Genomic DNA, 17,211 nt, shown 5'->3' on the forward strand with positions numbered 1-17,211 from the left:
ACTGAAGGTTACCAGCTTACCTTTGCTTAAAAAGAAAAAAAAAAAAGCCAGAAAAATCAAAAAGTTGGGGTACTTTGGAGTTAATACAAAATTATTTTTGCATTATAGGCCAGAGTTGACAAAAATTATATGTCATCTGGGAAACACAGAATCAGGCTGATTACATAATGTAGGAAACAAACTCATATACAGTGAACTAAAAAATACAAAATAGCAAAAAGAAATCACAGTTTGGGATTAATAACATTCTTAGAGTGTTATCAGTTAAATAATAATTATGAATAATTCATGATATGCTAAATTTAGGGAGTTCTACATTCCACTGAACTGATGAAAATTCAACAAAGAACATGACTAATCCAAATATTAAGCTCTTCTATTACAAGCTTTGATCTTTGAAATCTATCTAAAAAGATCCCTTAGTGGAAGCTTAGAATCAGTCTCTCTCTGACGTGAAATAAATTGGATTCAAACTGTTCTGACCTTGAAATCTTTAACATAATTAGAAAGTATATGCCAAGCATCAGGTATACATTAAAGAGGCAATCCAGACACTTGGAGAATAAAGGCAGAGCTCATTTCAGAATCTCTCCCCAGATCAATGTAGTTCTGTGGATTTGATAGTGAAGTGTGGCTCATGGGGGGAGCATCTGGGGCATCTAGCACACCAGCATTTGCCTGACAGCCAGCGAATTCATAAACTGAGACAATTGTGTGAACTTTTTTGCCTTTGATAAAGAAGTCAGCAGAGAGCCGCAGGTGCTGGAGTAAGACTCCCATGCAACATGCTTGCTCACTTTAATGTGACTAAATAAACTATCTCCTCTCATGGTTTCTGCCCCATTGCCACCAACAGTTGGAAAAATGAAAGTGGCTCATACAAAAGACAGATGCTGGCACACTGTCTCAGAAGGGACAAGGTACAGATGCTTTTCGACGATAGCTTCCAACCCTTTCAACTCCAGACTTTGGTCTCTTTTTAAGAAACATATTCATCTGTGCCATACATTTTTGCTTTTGATGATCGCTGTTTGCTTATTGCTTTTAGGTTGTGCTGCATGAGGATTAAGGCATGATCTAAATACATAATTCTCTCATTTTGGAAACATTACTATCTGCCTGTGTGGGGGTGGTTGATGATCCGGGAAGAGTGGTGCTCTAAGACTGGGGCTGGAACCGGAGGGGTTTGGGGGCTGTGGGGTATAATGTAATGTAACCACAAAGGCTCTCTGCGATATCCTGAGGGTGGGTGCTTAGAAATTCTAAGGCCATGTGTCCTATTCTTCTTTGTACTGTTCAGTGTATTTGTTAAGATTGAAACTGGGGACAAATGTAATTAGAAAAATAGTTATTTTTAGGTTTTTGTCTGTAGGACCTGACCGAGGCTTCAATGTAATGGGTAGTCAAAAAATGCTTGTGAGGTTGAGTAAGAGCAGCCTCCTAAAGAAAACACCAGTTATAAGAGTGGTGGCACCTTGTCATTCAATGTTGACCTAAATATCACCTCTTCAGGGGCCTTTCTTCCCCCATCCCTCACTCCCTTGCAAAAACTTGTTCTCCTTATTCTCCATCACATGATCTGTTTTGGTTTCATCGTGGACATCGGTTATTTTTGTGTTTATATCCTCACTTATTTGCTGTCTTGTCATCACCTCCAATTTCCCACCAGAACATTCACTGTATGATGGCGGGGGGCTCTGTTTGCCTGGGAGCCTTTCTGTTCCCTATGGTGTGGCCTCAGCTGTTGGGAGAACGCCTGACACTCAGAAAGCATCCAATGAATATTTGCAAAACATATGAATATACTTCTACAGTCCTGCCTTCAAGAACAGATGTCTAAATAGCATGGTCACCATATAATTTATTTTTCACAATTGTCACTTTTGACAATGAAAGAAGACACTGTTAGGTGTCAGGATAATAGTTATAAACTTTATAAATCTTTGTTGAATGAATAAAGAAACACGGAATACACACACATTTAGATCACTGGAGGGTCTGACAGATATCAGGATTATGGAATATATTTTTAAAGGTATAATTACATATGACAATTCAGGAGATCAAGACATCTAAAGATCAAGAAGAGTCCCAAGAAGATATCCTAACAGACCCTTAGAAACTAGCTGGAGGTGATTTATAACTAGTGCTATATTGAATGCCCATGAATAGTATTTAGATGACTTTCAAGTCCTTTATGCAACTTGATTTCTCCAAGTAGTTAACATTCCTTCCCCAGGACCACTGGTACCTTAGTTCGCACAATGACTTCCTTAGGAAATCTTTGATTGTTTCTCTTTGTTTATTATTCTAGGGCTTAGAAAAGGTGAATTTAAGTTCACACTCTAATTACCTAGAATTCTCCAATAGTGGGATTCAGATTTGGAAAGGTTTTTCTTTTGTTTGTTTTTGTCTTTCTAATAGACAAACGGGCTGCTGAGTCTACAGTACTAACAGAACTGCTTGAAAACTTAAATACTTGAATACTAAACTTAAAATTAAGGGTCTTATTTTCAAAGGTAGTGTATTAGCCTAACACGGAGATCTGTCATGTTTCAGTGACTTGGTACAGTGGCAGAATTAGGGCTGCCAGGCAAAAATAATAATCAACAGATCTGTCTCCTTTGCATTGAACACATTCTTGGGTAAGGGTACCTAAGACGTATGCATTTAGTTAGAGGGTGAGGAAAACATCCACTGGCAGGGTTTGGCTGCCTTTGGGCTCATGATCCAGTATGCAGGCTCTTCCCCTATGATGCAGAACAACATGGGCAATGACAGATATTAACTGAAATTCTTCCAGTGTGTCAGGTACTGTGCTCATGGGAACTGGGGGGATTTACCCATGAAGAACCTAAACAGGGTCTTTGGCCCCTCAGACATTCAGACATTACAACTGATTCAATTCTTGCGTAAGAAGAACAGTAGGAGGCAGTAGTGGGGTGATGGTAAGGTGCTCCACATAAGGCAAAGTAGCACACACTGAAGGATGTGACTGAAATAGCCTGTATTAGAGCAAAGAGAGCCAAGGTATCAGTGGAGGGTGATGGGCATAGAGAGGCAGGCACGGGTGAGATCCCACGGGTCCTTGTGGACCATGCTTACGGTTTGGGACCTCATCCTTTCTCTACTTTTCCATGCTACCCTTTACCTCTGTACAAGAGACACCGCCCAGAAACCCGTGGGGACAAGACTGCAGTGTTTATAGCTGTGGAATAAACCAGGGTGAGTCACTGCCGGAGGAGGAGCAACCAGCTGTTCTGACAAAAGACATCACTAATGTGAAAAACACCTTTCATTTGTATGAGTCTATAGTGAACTCACCGACATACAATATTACTTCTTTGCTTGTTTATTGTCTATTGTCCCTCAACTACATAGCAACTCCACGAGAAGAGGGCAAGTGTCTACCTCCCACCCACTGCTGCCCCCCAACATGTTGAACTAGAACTGACACATGGGTAGTTGTTTAATGGATAAATGGCTCTTAAGTCAGTAAGAAGACAATTGTTCAAATTTGCATTTTAAAAATACCCTTAGGCTGTGATTATGATGTATGGATTTTAAGTGGGGTAAAAGGATGAGAAATGTGATTGGGAGACAGAGTGCCTAAGTCTATAGAATAATCCTTGACAGATCCTAGGGAGTCTCCAATGACCCTCTCTACTACTGGGAGCTAAGAAGATGGAGATGAAAATTAACATGCAAATAAACACCCAGGATGTGTGTCAGTTACGGCACTAGGTGTTCATATACGTCATACTATTTAATTCTCAAACCAAAACACCTCCAGTGTGCATGCATTCTATTTTATAGATAAAGCAGCTGAGAATCAGATTAATTTGCCTAAACAGCTGCAATTTGAACCTAGATTTACCCAACTTTAAAGTGGATGCCCAACTGGAAACTATACCATGCTGCCGATCAGAATATTTGAGGAACAGTCAGTCAATCACTGAAAACTTGAGATTCTTCATTTGGTTTCCTGAGGTTCTTTGAGAGCACGAGCTCTCAACTGTGCAGGAAACGGCATGTCATTATTGGACATTGTGACTCTCATATTTTCATTGTGAGTGATGCTCTTTGCAGAAGTAGTTTTCAATTTCCTTAGCCACATTTTCCTAATACAGATCCTGACTACCGTTTTCAGCTCTACTGTTACCAAAACCTGATAGCTGAGTTCACACATGAGCCCCTTTTCCATGATGCATCCTACCTCAGTTCCTTAGATAATCCCAACTGAGGCAGAGAATTATCTGCAACTCCAGCACATTCATTTGGGAGTAGCCTAGAAATGAGCCTATGTCCTAGTGGTCCAGTCACTTCTAGAAACCTGTCCCAAATACTTTTGTTTGGCAATCAGATCCACGTCTTGGTGTATCCTCCTCCCATTTTGATTCCATGACTCCTGCAACTTGCAGTTCTTCCCTTCTCTTCTGCTTAGTGCCTAACCATACAACAAGATTTTTCCCTCGGGCCCTACTCCAAATATCTGACATCTACCTTGTGATAAAGTAGAACTCTCTATCAGAACCGCAGTCCTATCCTAGACCACAGGTCTGTGCTTTCCAATGATTTTCTTGTGCTCTTTTCCACGGACAATGTCTGGGTCCCCACTTTAGTCTGGTGCTGGAGTGCTATCTATATATCCATTTGCCTAGCTTCTGAGTATCCCTGCCTTTCGTTCCTTGCCACTGTATATCATTTGCCCACTGAAATCCTGGGAACTTGTGGTAATGGTTGCTATCTGTTCACCACAGATTTATACTCCTTTCCCCCCATAGTGAACACTATCGCTGAGAAGTGACTGGCCATCTAGAAACTACATTTGCTGCCCGACCATCTTGCATTGAGCTGGGAACATGGGACGAAATTTTGTATAATAGAGATGGGAGGGATGTATGTTACCTGCATAGAGCCAACGGGAAGGCACCCTCTAGAGAAAACTGGTTATGTTAAAGTGGCAGATCCTCCATCAACCTGTGTTCTTGATTGACTTTTTAAAGTGCAAACAACCCCTTCTTTTATGTGAGTGAAAAATTAGTCTCTAGTTTGGGATATTAAGCCATTGTGATTTGGGGGTTCGTCTGACACAAGATTACTTATATAATACATACTTCTTCCAAAAACCATGGAGGCCAATATTTTGTTGAGCTTATGACTTTTTTTTTTTTTAGAATGGGGGCTGGCTGGAGCGAGAGGGAAAGAGAGAATCTTAAGCAGGCTCCACACCTCCAGCACAGAGCACTGAGATCATGACCTGAGCCGAACTCAAGATTTGGATGCTAAACTGACTGAGCCACCCAGGTACCCTGAGTTTATGACCTTTGGAAAAACACTGTCTCACTGGGCTAGCAGTTCTTTTAGTGTCTGCCACTGTGGCCAGGTCAGGTTTGCAACCTCTACCTCGACAGAAAGGACTGATACAAGGCAAGTTCTCTCTCTCTTCCCCTCTGGGTCAGCCTCACATTGCTTCCGCCAACTGGCCAACATGCCTTATGCCCATTTGTCAAGTTATGGCATACAGAAAGGTATTTAAAAACCAAACTGTTGAGGCACCTAGGTGGCTCAGTCGGTAAACCAACTGACTCTTCATCTCAGCTCGGGTCTTGATCTCAGGGTTGTGAGGTTCAAGATGCACACTGGGCTCCGCACTGGGCATGGTGCCTACTTTAAAAAATTAAAATTAAAAAAAAATTAATAAAAAAAATAAAAACCAAACTGTTTAGTGGGGACAAACATAGGGAACCCAAATACCTCCATGGCCACAAGTCTTTGAACATTCTGTCCAAGCTGTCCACCCTGAGAGCTGACAGTTGACCACACATTCCACCAGGCAGTGAATGCTCATTCTCTGGGGCTTCTCCAAGTTACGCTGCAGATGAAAATAAAATACACTTTTATTGCAGAAATCCTATCACTTCAAATCAAATCACTATCCTTTCATGGGAAAGACTTTATTCTATAATAATCTTTCTACATCTTTGTATGGAAAAATATCTTTTCTTATAAAAATTGGTGGCCGTCCTAGAAAATAGTTGGCCTAACTTCACAGAATAGAAAGTTGTTGGCCCAAATTTCTTTTTTTAAAGTCCTCAACTGTAGAATAGACCTGCAGTTAAGGTACTGGGAAAGCAGACAGTTGTGTGAAACAGAAATCTGTCCTCGCTTAGTGTTAAATTCAGGTACCTTGCACTTCTGGATAGGCCAAGAGTACAAAGAGAGCTCAAAATTAACAGCTAGCCAGCTAAAAAAATAAATAAGAATAAAAACAGAATCAACAACCCAGCTATGCTCATTAAAAAACACCTATTAGGTTGAAAACATAACCGTACTCTAAATCATGAGAAAAATTGGTGATATGGTTTATTTTCCTCTTGTCCTCTCTTAAACCAGCATGGAGGCAAAAATCTATAGATTTTTCTAATGGCCAAACTAGAAGAGATCTTTGTGAAAGAAATCATCTAAGAAACACAGAAAGAATAATGAAAAATCTTGCTACAGAAATCACAGACTATTTGCTTATTTAGGAAAACTCTGACATTCAACACATGTTAAGTGTTAGCAATGTCCACAACAAGCTAAAATGAATGATTATAGCATGATTATATGCTGCATAGGCAATAGAGAAATTACCACATGGGATCTTCAATCCATTTGAGATATATGGATACTCTAGATAGGTTAATAATTTGGGACTTCCTTAAACTAATATTCTTTAAATATTGAACATACGGTATTTGAAAAGCAGAGAAACTGATTTTTCTATTACTGAATAGTTTCTATCTCACTTTGTATCAAAAGAAAAGATTTATAACATACACCAAATGTACGATTTTTAGTTTATTTGGAATTGCTGTAGATTGGTGATTTATTTTTGCTAAAGCAGACAACTTTTGGAGAGACAGATTAAATGAAATGTTAAGATAAAGCACTGACACTTGGTGGACAGAACTCTGCCCTGTCTTAGCCAGTGTTAGAATTTCACCAAAGGGGATGTCCAATTTCAGATGGCTTTTTCTCAGTGTTACTGTCTCGGGCTGTCCTGTTGGTTTAGAGAGCCATTTTTTTAATTCTTAATAGGAGAATACTTAAATCAGGATAGGTGAGAAAAATTTGATTTTGATTTTAATTCCACTTGTGGACTCCATCTATGTCAGGAGAAATGGGACCAATTTTCATTTTGCCCATTTGTTTAGGAAGCTTCTATGGAAGCCTGAGTTAACTGACCCTGAGTATTTTCAATTTATTCCAAAGACTGTGTTGGTGATTCTTCCAGTGTGACAGCACATGGTCATCGTTGTTTCTATCAAACTGTCCCCAGAGAGATTTTCACTCAGATGTTGGAAAGGAAATGCAACTTCTTTGGAATAGGTTTGACTACAGCTTTTGTCCAAGCTCTACATAGTTTATCACGGGAAAGAAAGGAACAATAACATTACAAAAATTCAGAACTCACTCATTGGAACTTGGCAGGGAGGCATTTTAACTTAGGTTGAGAAGAAAAATACGACTGTGCTATTTATCTAGCAATCATTTGCTAAGCAAATGAGCAGCATATTCTAATAGTAAGTGTCAGTGTTCATCTTATATGCAAGGCACAGTGTTCATATATGCAAATGAATTACCAGCCTAATACAGAGTCCTATCCAGATATTAAAGTCGCCTGATGTGAATAGTTTGTAGCAAGCAAGTACATCTACTTAAGTTCTTGAAAGTAATAAAAATAATTTTTTATTGAATCCATTTCCTCAGTGCAAAATGACCTTTCCCAGTCATTTTGACTAAGTTCAAAGGAATGAGGTATAACTGTCCCATACCAGTTAGACCTCTTACTCTAACTAAAGCTAAGCTTCAAGAGGCTTCAAGAAGGAATCAGAGTTTGACCTTTATATCAAGCATCAAGGTTGCAGCCTAATATTAAGAAACACAAATCCTCGAGTGTGAGATACAAATATAGACAAATTACCTGCTCACACTGGTCCACACTGACCGACTTGCCGTCACTGCGCACACAGCTCAGAAGGCGGGTCCTGACACCTCGTCCGCAGGTGGCATTTTCACTTAGCTGGCACGTGCTCCAATCTACAGGTACAGGATCACCACACCGAGTTTCAGAATTATGGTCATGTGAGCAAAATACAACAGACCTTTGATGATTTGCACTGGTGAGGAAGGACAGTATATATACATAACCCTACAGTCATTTCCAGGTGGCTTCAAAAAGCACCCTGCAATTCTTTTATTGCAAAACAAATAAGCAACCAAATAAAAGTGTGTCACCTTCCTAAGTTTGCTTTCTAAAAGTAAAAATCCAAACAGTTTGTTAGAGACCATGTCGCTGTTGACTGAAGAGGAAGGGAAAGACACTCATCAGGATGGTAAAGGAAAACTAGTTTGGAATCCTCTGTTTGTGGGGGATAAGGAGAGAAAAGGGACCCAGAAACGATGCTACTCTTTGATGTAACTTGAAAATATTTTCAAGGAATAAATCCAATTATCTAAACAATTTCATACATTCAGTACAGTGGAGCTAAGACAGGTGCCTCAGAAAGGAAAGAGAGGTACCTCAGAAACTACATGATTATTACAGAAAGTCTATTTTTTTTCAAATTATTCTCTCATGAGGGAAGGTTTTATAGATTTAGATAGCTGCATTACAAACTAGATAACTGGGAGTTTGAACAAATTATCCCATAATTAACTGATTCTTTTTTTTTAAAGATTTATTTATTTGTCAGGGAAAGAGAGAGAGCACACAAGGAAGGTGAGTGGCAGGCAGAGGGAGAAGCAGGCTCCCTGCTGAGCAAGGAGCCCAATGCAGGACTCGATCCCAGGACCCTGGGATCAGGACCTGTACCAAAGGCAGGTGCTTAACGACTGAGCCACCCAGGCATCCCAATTAATCTGATTCTTAAAAAAACAAAACAAAACAAAAAAACCAAAAAAACAAAAACAAAAACAAAACTTACTTTTGGTCTAATTAGAAAGAATGCTCTTTGATGATAAACATTGAGAACCTCTTTAAAGACATTTTCAATGTTTGATAAGTGATCTATGAGTTTAATAGGAATAGTAAGCCCATATGTAATAAAATCAGTATCTTATTTTATTTTTTATTTTATTTTATTTTAGAGAGAGAGAGGGAGAGAGAATGCACACTGGCGCAAGTGCTTGTGTGCAAACGGGGGAGGAGCAAAGGTAGAGGGAGAGAAGCAGTCTCTCTCTGAGCCCAGAGCCCCACACAGGGCTCCATCTCATGACCCCAAGATCACGACCTGAGTCGAAATCAAGAGCTGGTTGCTTAACCAAGTGAGCCACCCAGGCGCCCCATAAAATCAGTATTTTAAAGACATGCTCTTCCAGTATAGCAAACTGTACTGCATTTCTGAAAAATTACTATAAAAATCAAGGATCTGAAGCACCTTTAACTAAAGAGAAAGGGCAAATATACACTAGGTCATCTTTCACCAATAAAGACAATCAAATTGTCGCCCTAGAATTCACTATAAAGTTTTCTAAGTGAGAAATCTCAGTCGTGCCTATGTGACCTCAGTGGGGAACTGGTTTCAGAAGAGGCTATTGCTTTGCCTCTGCAGGCATGTTGATTGCTTGGTTGTCAGTACTGAATTCACTGCTGAGACTTAACATGGGTCCACATTTGGTGGCATTTTGTATATCTGCTCCTGCAGGTAATGACAGGTAGCAAATCAATGTAACTAAACAGTCTGTGGTATTAGACCCTGTGGTGCCCAGAAAAATCCTGAGCAGTGGCTGAATAATGAGGTGGGTGGGATTCCTAGTGCCTCTAAAATATCCCTGTCCACTCAGGTCTACCATTTATCCTCATTAAGACCCATAGAGCAAAGTACATCACAAGCTTGAATTTCTTGAAATAGTAAAGGCCATGAAAGAGCTAAATTCTATGACAGCATGACTACGTTCCTCCCTAAATGGTAAATTATCCCGTGCTGCTTATTTTTCTTATTTTGGTTTATCATAGCTTAATTCAGCTCTATTCTGAAACTTTGCCAAGTCTTTCTAAGCATCTTGGAATTCAGAGATTCCACGTGGCCTTGCTGAATCTACATGCCAAGAGTGGGAATTTCTCTGGAAATGTCAAATCCTCAGCCCTTCATGCAATACACTCTCACATTCTACTGTCAGACCTTAATCCCAAGAATGAATGAACACACACACACACACACACACACACACACACACACACTCTCCCATCAGTGTTCAGGAGAAGTGGCATGGCTGTGGATTTCAACTGTACCTGTTAGATTGTACTGGAACTGGAAGCAATTTTCATTGAGGAGGCAAGGCCGCACCTGTGAATCTTCAGCACATGTCCTTGAATTCAGTGAGGGTCTCAGCAGATGGCGGGTTCTTCTCTGCATTGAGTGGGGATCACATGACTGTGAAAATCAAAGAGCAGGCAGAGTTAGAAGGAACCCAGAGTTAGTTGGCAAATTATATATGATTATCTGTGTTCGTGTAGGCGTTGTATAATAGTACAGGGAAGAGACAACTGAGGTGTTATAAACATAATATTTAGAAACTAAAACCATTTTGTGATTCACTATAGTTTTTTGTATTTCCCACCTGATAGCTCTTTCTTTTTCTATGTTATGGTGAAGGCTACATTTCTATCTTCCATGTAGAATTAGGCACACAGAAACTATTTTCATCAATTAAACACATTCTATGCTCTCAAATATCCTGCCACAGAGCAAGAGATAAATGCATTTTGAATGTTTAAATGAATGAAAAAAGGAAGATAATGTCCCTGTGCCCTTAGATAGTCTAGCCCAATAGAAATAACCACACAGAACATTTTAATGAGAAAATCATTTTTAAAACCCCGGAACAGGTATATAAAGAGAATTAATAAAATCAATATTGCCAGTATACCAGAGCTTTCCTCTTATTTGGGAGGCCCTCCGATCCACAGGGGATGAGCCACTGCACGTCATACTGCCCTTTCAACAAAACAAATGTATAAATGTGAACTTCAAAGACCTCCTGCAAATATCACTTTGCCCATGGGTCCTCTGATAGCCTCAATGCACATAATGCCCTTGAGCCAGGTAAACCTGTCTGCCACATTTCATCCAGCCGCTCTACCCATGGTGAACCTTCGAGCTCCCCCTAATGGAATAATCTTTCAACTGTCCTAAATCCTACCCTTCTCCCTGCCTTCAGAACTCTACTCAAGGCTTCATTGACCCTCTTTCTTTTTTTATTTAAAGCATTTTTTTAAAAGATTTTGTTTATTCATTTGAGACACAGAGATACAGAGAGAAAGAGAGCATGAGGAGGGGGAGAGGCAGAGGGAGAGTGAGAGTGAGAAGCAGGCTCCCTGCTGAGCCTGGAGCCCAATGTGGGGCTTGATCCTAGGACCCTGGGATCATGACCTGAGCCGAAGGCAGACGCTTAACCATCTGGGCCACCCAGGCGCCCCAACCCCTCTTTCTTTTAATAAAGATAAAATTTTCTCTTCCTTCCTGTGCAACTCTCTACTCATGCTCAGGAATTATTGTATAGGATTTGTTTCTGAACAGATATACATACCCATATACTTATACACTATACCTGTCCTTATAATATTGCCTTTATTACCCTGGCTCCTTCCTTTCTTTATAAACTCATTGAGGGCATGATAGCATGCTTTCTACTTCCCACATCAGTCTCTAAAAATCTTGGTATGTATTTTACGTAGTAATTATTCAATAAATACCATTAAGAATGGTCACAATAACACGATTCCAGACCCCAAATCTAAAAGGCACATAGATACTTAAACCACAGGAGAAATAAAAGTCTCTAAATTAAGGTCACCAAAATCATCATTTCTATATTGGGATGTTTTATTTATTTTTATGCCTTTTAGTTTTTCAGATATTGTAGCAAGAACACAACCTATAAACTGAATCTTGGCTGTTAATCAAAACGATGATGTTGGATTGCACCGAAATATGCAGAAAAATGCCACAAAATTTTCTTCTAATTTTAAATGTTTGGAGTCACTGAAACATATTTTTTATCCATGTGACTTTATAGCTGGATAATCTGTCAATACTCATAAACCAATTTTATATTTTAATTGTATCAAATTGTGTCTAGATGATAAAGGGCCATTGAAACCAGGTCATTATACTTAATTATCTGCAAATGAATCCCATGCTAAATGCTTACCAATAATTTATTACTAATTCACCAATTTGATTGTTAATTCTCATAAGAAGGAATGAGAACTTAAATGATTTGCCAATGAAACAAAAATGAAGGTATCTAGGTAGATATCCCTGATTAGTGTTCTACCGATTTTCTGCCTTATAAAAAAATCAATTGATGTTGGAACCAAGTGAATAAATGTTAGAATTTTTATACCTGCTTAGTCTAAGTCACCAAATAAAGCAAAAAAGAAAATAACACATGCACACATCAAATTATGATGTCACCTTGAACAATTTACTTATATAGTAAATATATAGAACATACATATATAGAATATATATGTATGTATATATATGTGTGTGTGTGTATGTGTGTGTGTGTATGTGTGTGTGTGTGTATATATATATATATATATATACATATAGAACAATTTACTTATATATTAGTCTATATCTTAGCTCCTCATCTAAACCTGAGTGAGAAGAGGTCATGGGTGTAATTTGTGATTTGGGAATTTCCTCCCTTAGACCTCAGTCTATCAGTTTCTAATTCTGCTGGATGTGGTTTTAAAATACTCAGTTGAGGGCACCTGGGTAGTTCAGTCAGTTAAGCATCCACCTTTGGCTCGGGTCATGATCCCAGGGTCCTGGGATCAAGTCCTGCGTCAGGCTCCCTGCTCAGCGGGGAGTCTGCTTTTCCCTCTCCCCTCCACCCTGCTTGTGCTTGTGCTCTCTCTCTCACTCTCTCTAATAAATAAAATATTTAAGAAATATTTAGTTGAGCATAATCCATCATTCATAATCATGAAGACCTTGGTAATTACTTTCTAGAAATTAATATATTGAAAACCAACACTGCAGCTAACTCTCCTACTAATTCTCTATCCCATAGAAATAGACAGGGGAAAGTGTGGGTGACTGGAGTCAACAAACACAATCCAACCTAATCTTAGGCAATATTTTTATGTTCCACTTAAAAAAAAAATGCCCTAGCAACTGCTAACAAGTGATAGGTAGAGGTTAGTGTTTTCTCCTTATTTCTTTCTATTGGCTGTTTATAGGAAATTTATAAAATAATAAGTTGGTCACAAGGAAGAAGGGAGTGGAGCTCAAAAAAAAAAGAATGGTAAAGGAGGCTTATATCTGGATGATTTCTTTATTGGATCAAGACTCCTCAAATACAAACCTGGATCTCCTCTCGAGTATTTATATAAAGACATATTGTCAATTTCCTAAATGAAGTGAGAAAATTATGTGTGGATAACTAACCCAAAGTCGACTTGGGACCAGTTTTATTGTAAAGATCAAGGTTATATAGCTAAAGTTTATTTGCTAGTGAAAGAGACGACCAATAAGAACCAGCTAGTCTTTGGTAAATAAGCCTCCTTTATGAGACTGGATTTTCTAACTTATTACCTTCGAAAACCAGCACTTACCTTAAAGTTCAATCCTTCCTTACGACATTGTGCTTTCATACCTTTTGTTCTCTATAGCAATAGGGCCTTTACCCTTGGATATTTGTATTCAACTGTCAAAATTAAATCAGATATCCCATCTGAGAACCTCCAAGGACTCCCTTGCACCCATAAAAATGGAATATCGTTCACTGCACATTTCCCATTGCACTCGTACATGTATCAATGTGTATGCATTCTTTCCCATTGGCTATTTGAAGAGAGTCCATGTCTTAATTTTCTTGGACACTGAGAAGCTTGTTCCATGTCTGGGCATAAAGAATGTAAATAATAAATACTTGTTGTGTAGGATAATGTGGTTCTTCCTAGACAATAAGACAATATTTGTAAGCTACCGTTAGTAGACAAATGGTCAACCCTGGACTATGATCATATTGCCTAAAAGTAAGGATTCCCCATATGTCTGTATATCTGATAAAAAGAGAATGCAATCTTTAATTCTCTTTCATTTTCTATAAATTCTAGATGACAATTCCCAAAATAATGGCATCTATCATTAACTTAATAAAACATATCAATAAATGAGTTCTGATTTATCCAGATAAAGGATGACAGTTAATTTAGATTTTTAAAGAAACCCAAATAAGAATGTATAATTTGATATTTTTCTAACACTTAACTGTTAACAAACACAATAAAACCTCACATAAACCCAGGTACTTGTGAACTTCAGTCACTCAGCATACTTTTTGTCTGGAAATGAGCATGATTCCAAGGTCTAGCCTTGTCAACTCCCACCAGATACAGAAAATGAACACTTTTGTTCTGTTACAGAATTTATCTGATCATTCTGAGATGGTCTCTCCTTCATTTCACTGATTAGTCCTACTGAGAGAAGCTCTGCTGTTTTTCTCCATATCTCTCATGAGGCAAATATGGATATATAATGCTATTGACTTGAGTTTTCTTATTTGGAAAAATGGCATAAAAAGATTTGCAAAATACCATTGCAATGCTTTGTAAGGAAATTTTTAATAAAATTAAATCCTGATTCTCTTTTCCCACATCCTTGCCAACACTTGTGTTTTTGACTTTAGCCATTCTGACAGGTGTGAATATTGCATTGTGGTTTAGATTTGCATTTCCCTGATGACTAGTGATGCCGAGCATCTTTTTATGTGTCTGTTGGCCATTTGTATGTCTTCTTTGGAAAAATGTCTATGTCTTGTGTCCATTTTTTAATTATATTATTTGTTGTTTTTGTGTGTGTGTGTGTGTTGAGCTGTGCTTTGTATATTTTGAATATTAACCCCTATCAGGTATATCATTTGCAAATATCTCCTCCCATTCAGTAGGTTCTCTTTTTATTTTACTGATAGTTTTAGTAAATGTGCAAAAGCTTTTTATTCTGGTGTAGTCCCAATAGTTTACTTTTGCTTTGTTTCTATGATGAGCACAGAGTAATGTGTAGAGTTGTTGAATCAGTATCTTGTACACTTGAAACTGATATAACACTCTATGTTTATACTGGAATTAAAATAAATATAAAAAAATTAAACCCTGATCCTCAAAGGTTGATAAGGGATGAACAGACCTCTATAGGAGAAAAATCTGGACCTGAAGAATTGTTACTCATGCCTCTTATGCTTAAAAATATTCTCAAGAATTCTAAGAAGTTGGTTACAGAAGTGGGAAAAAAAAGTCCTTTGGATATCACAATGCAATAGGAAGAGCAAAGACAGAAATGTACGGATAATATGCTTAGTAAAATTAAGTGATGAGTTACCTCCATAAACAAACAATGAACGGGGGACCAATGACTGAAGTTGCAGCACCTGTGTGATATCTGTATCCAACAGGAGAAAGCAGAAAGTAAAAAAGAGGCATCTGACATACCCAAGAACACCAAAAATGGAAAATTAAACCTGAGCATAGGAGGATTTTGTATACTCTAAAAGCAGGTGACCATAAGGGGGTCCATGGAGAGGTTTTTGGTGTTGATGAAGTATGAGTCCAGTGAATTCCTAACATTAACAAGACAAAAGTCCTTTCCAGGACAGTTTCTTGCACTGAAGAGAAATGGGTGGGAAGAGTTTCCAAACTGAGCTAAACAGGGCAACTAGCAATGAAGGAAAAGGAAGGACCAGTAAATGAAGGAGGAAGGAAACAGGATCCAGTAAATCTCACAAAGTAAGCTGCTGTAGTTCTCAACACTAAAAACAAAACAAAAGAGGGAAAGAATGAACAAGCCCTGGACCATGAAAATGAAATTAGGAAAAAACAATCTTCAACCACACCCCCTCCTAAAAGTTCATAAAATTTGATTTCACACAAAAAAATACAGGGCACCTGGGTGGCTCAGTTGGTTACGCAACCCCTCTTGAGTTCAGCTTAGGTCGTGATCTCAGGGTCAAGAGATTGAGCCCCACCTCCGGGGCTCTGCATTGGGTGTGGAGTCTGCTTAAGATTCTCCCTCTCCCCCTGCTCCTCCTCCTGTCTCCCTCTCCCTCTCTCTCTAAAAAAAAAAAAAAAAAAAAAAATGCAAAGAAAATATCAAATTCCAAAACAACAGTATTATGAAAAAAGATATAAAGGTCAAAATAGGATCCCCATAGATAAAAAAAAAAAAGTATAATAGAAAGACATGCATGAAAAACAGATGAAAACCACTATTTCAAAGTGAAGAAATCAGGATTTAGAAAATGGCATAAGATATGAAAGAACATCATAAATAATAATTAGAAAAACACAGACTTTTAGTGATAGAACTCAGTAAACAGAAATAAAACATTTTCAGAAATGAAGATAAAACTAGGAGAAATACAAGAGTAAAAAATACAAATTGTTTTTGCTCAAGAAAAACAAAAAATGGAAAAAGTGAAAGTGAAATAAAAAAACATTTAATGAGAGATCAAAGTGTTTGAGGAAAAACTAACAAATAGAAAAGTAAGTCAAAACAGATGCCACATGCATATAAGATTTTATGAAAAAGAAAACCTAAACAAGAGAACAGAACTGAAAAAAGATTTTAAAAAACTTTCAAAAAAAAAGTAAAGACCCAAAACTACTTATTGAAAGGGTACCTCAGAATCACTAATACTGAGACATATCCTAGTAAAAGAATAAAGCTTTAAAGAAAAAGAAGAAAAGATTCTGTGAGTATCTGGGAAAGAATACCAGATGGTTTACCAAGGAAACAAAATCAGACTGGTCATTAGACTTTTGGACCGGAAGCTTCATACCATAAAAAACTTCAGAGCTATTATAAAGATACACAAAGAAAACAAAGAAACAAACAGATAAACATGATCCAAGGATTTTATGTCCAACAAAGCTGACTTTCAATTAAAAGACCATGCATAAACTGTTGACAATATGCAAGAACCCAAGGAATGATGTTTCCAAGAGTCCTTTCTTAGGAATTTATTGGACACAGTTTTAGACATCCAAAAGGACTGGGGAAACATTAATGCAAAGACTTGTGGTGAGCTAAATTTACATGTAGAGTTTATATGAATAGATAAAATTCAAATATGAAAAAAATAAGCCTATGAAAAAAATACTGGCATTTAGGGGCGCCTGGGTGGCTCAGATTGTTAAGCAACTGCCTTCGG

The 17,211-nt window shown here is 38.1% G+C and overlaps 1 protein-coding gene across 1 annotated transcript in view; it reads right to left on the reverse strand.

The window, feature by feature from the left end:
* Positions 1-17,211, reverse strand: part of THSD7B (thrombospondin type 1 domain containing 7B) — a 763,227-nt gene that overhangs the window by 30,299 nt on the left and 715,717 nt on the right. The window contains exons 17-19 of the mRNA XM_028101331.1: positions 10,280-10,421; positions 7,970-8,085; positions 5,758-5,875 (exon numbers count right to left, since the gene is read on the reverse strand). Coding sequence (XP_027957132.1) covers positions 5,758-5,875; positions 7,970-8,085; positions 10,280-10,421 — 376 coding nt within the window. The remainder of the gene's footprint in view (positions 1-5,757; positions 5,876-7,969; positions 8,086-10,279; positions 10,422-17,211) is intronic.

The sequence above is a fragment of the Eumetopias jubatus genome, unplaced genomic scaffold, assembly GCF_037043125.1.
Source record: "Eumetopias jubatus isolate StellerSeaLion01/CBP00866 unplaced genomic scaffold, mEumJub1_p1.0 scaffold_3, whole genome shotgun sequence".
In the NCBI taxonomy this organism is placed as follows: domain Eukaryota; kingdom Metazoa; phylum Chordata; class Mammalia; order Carnivora; family Otariidae; genus Eumetopias; species Eumetopias jubatus.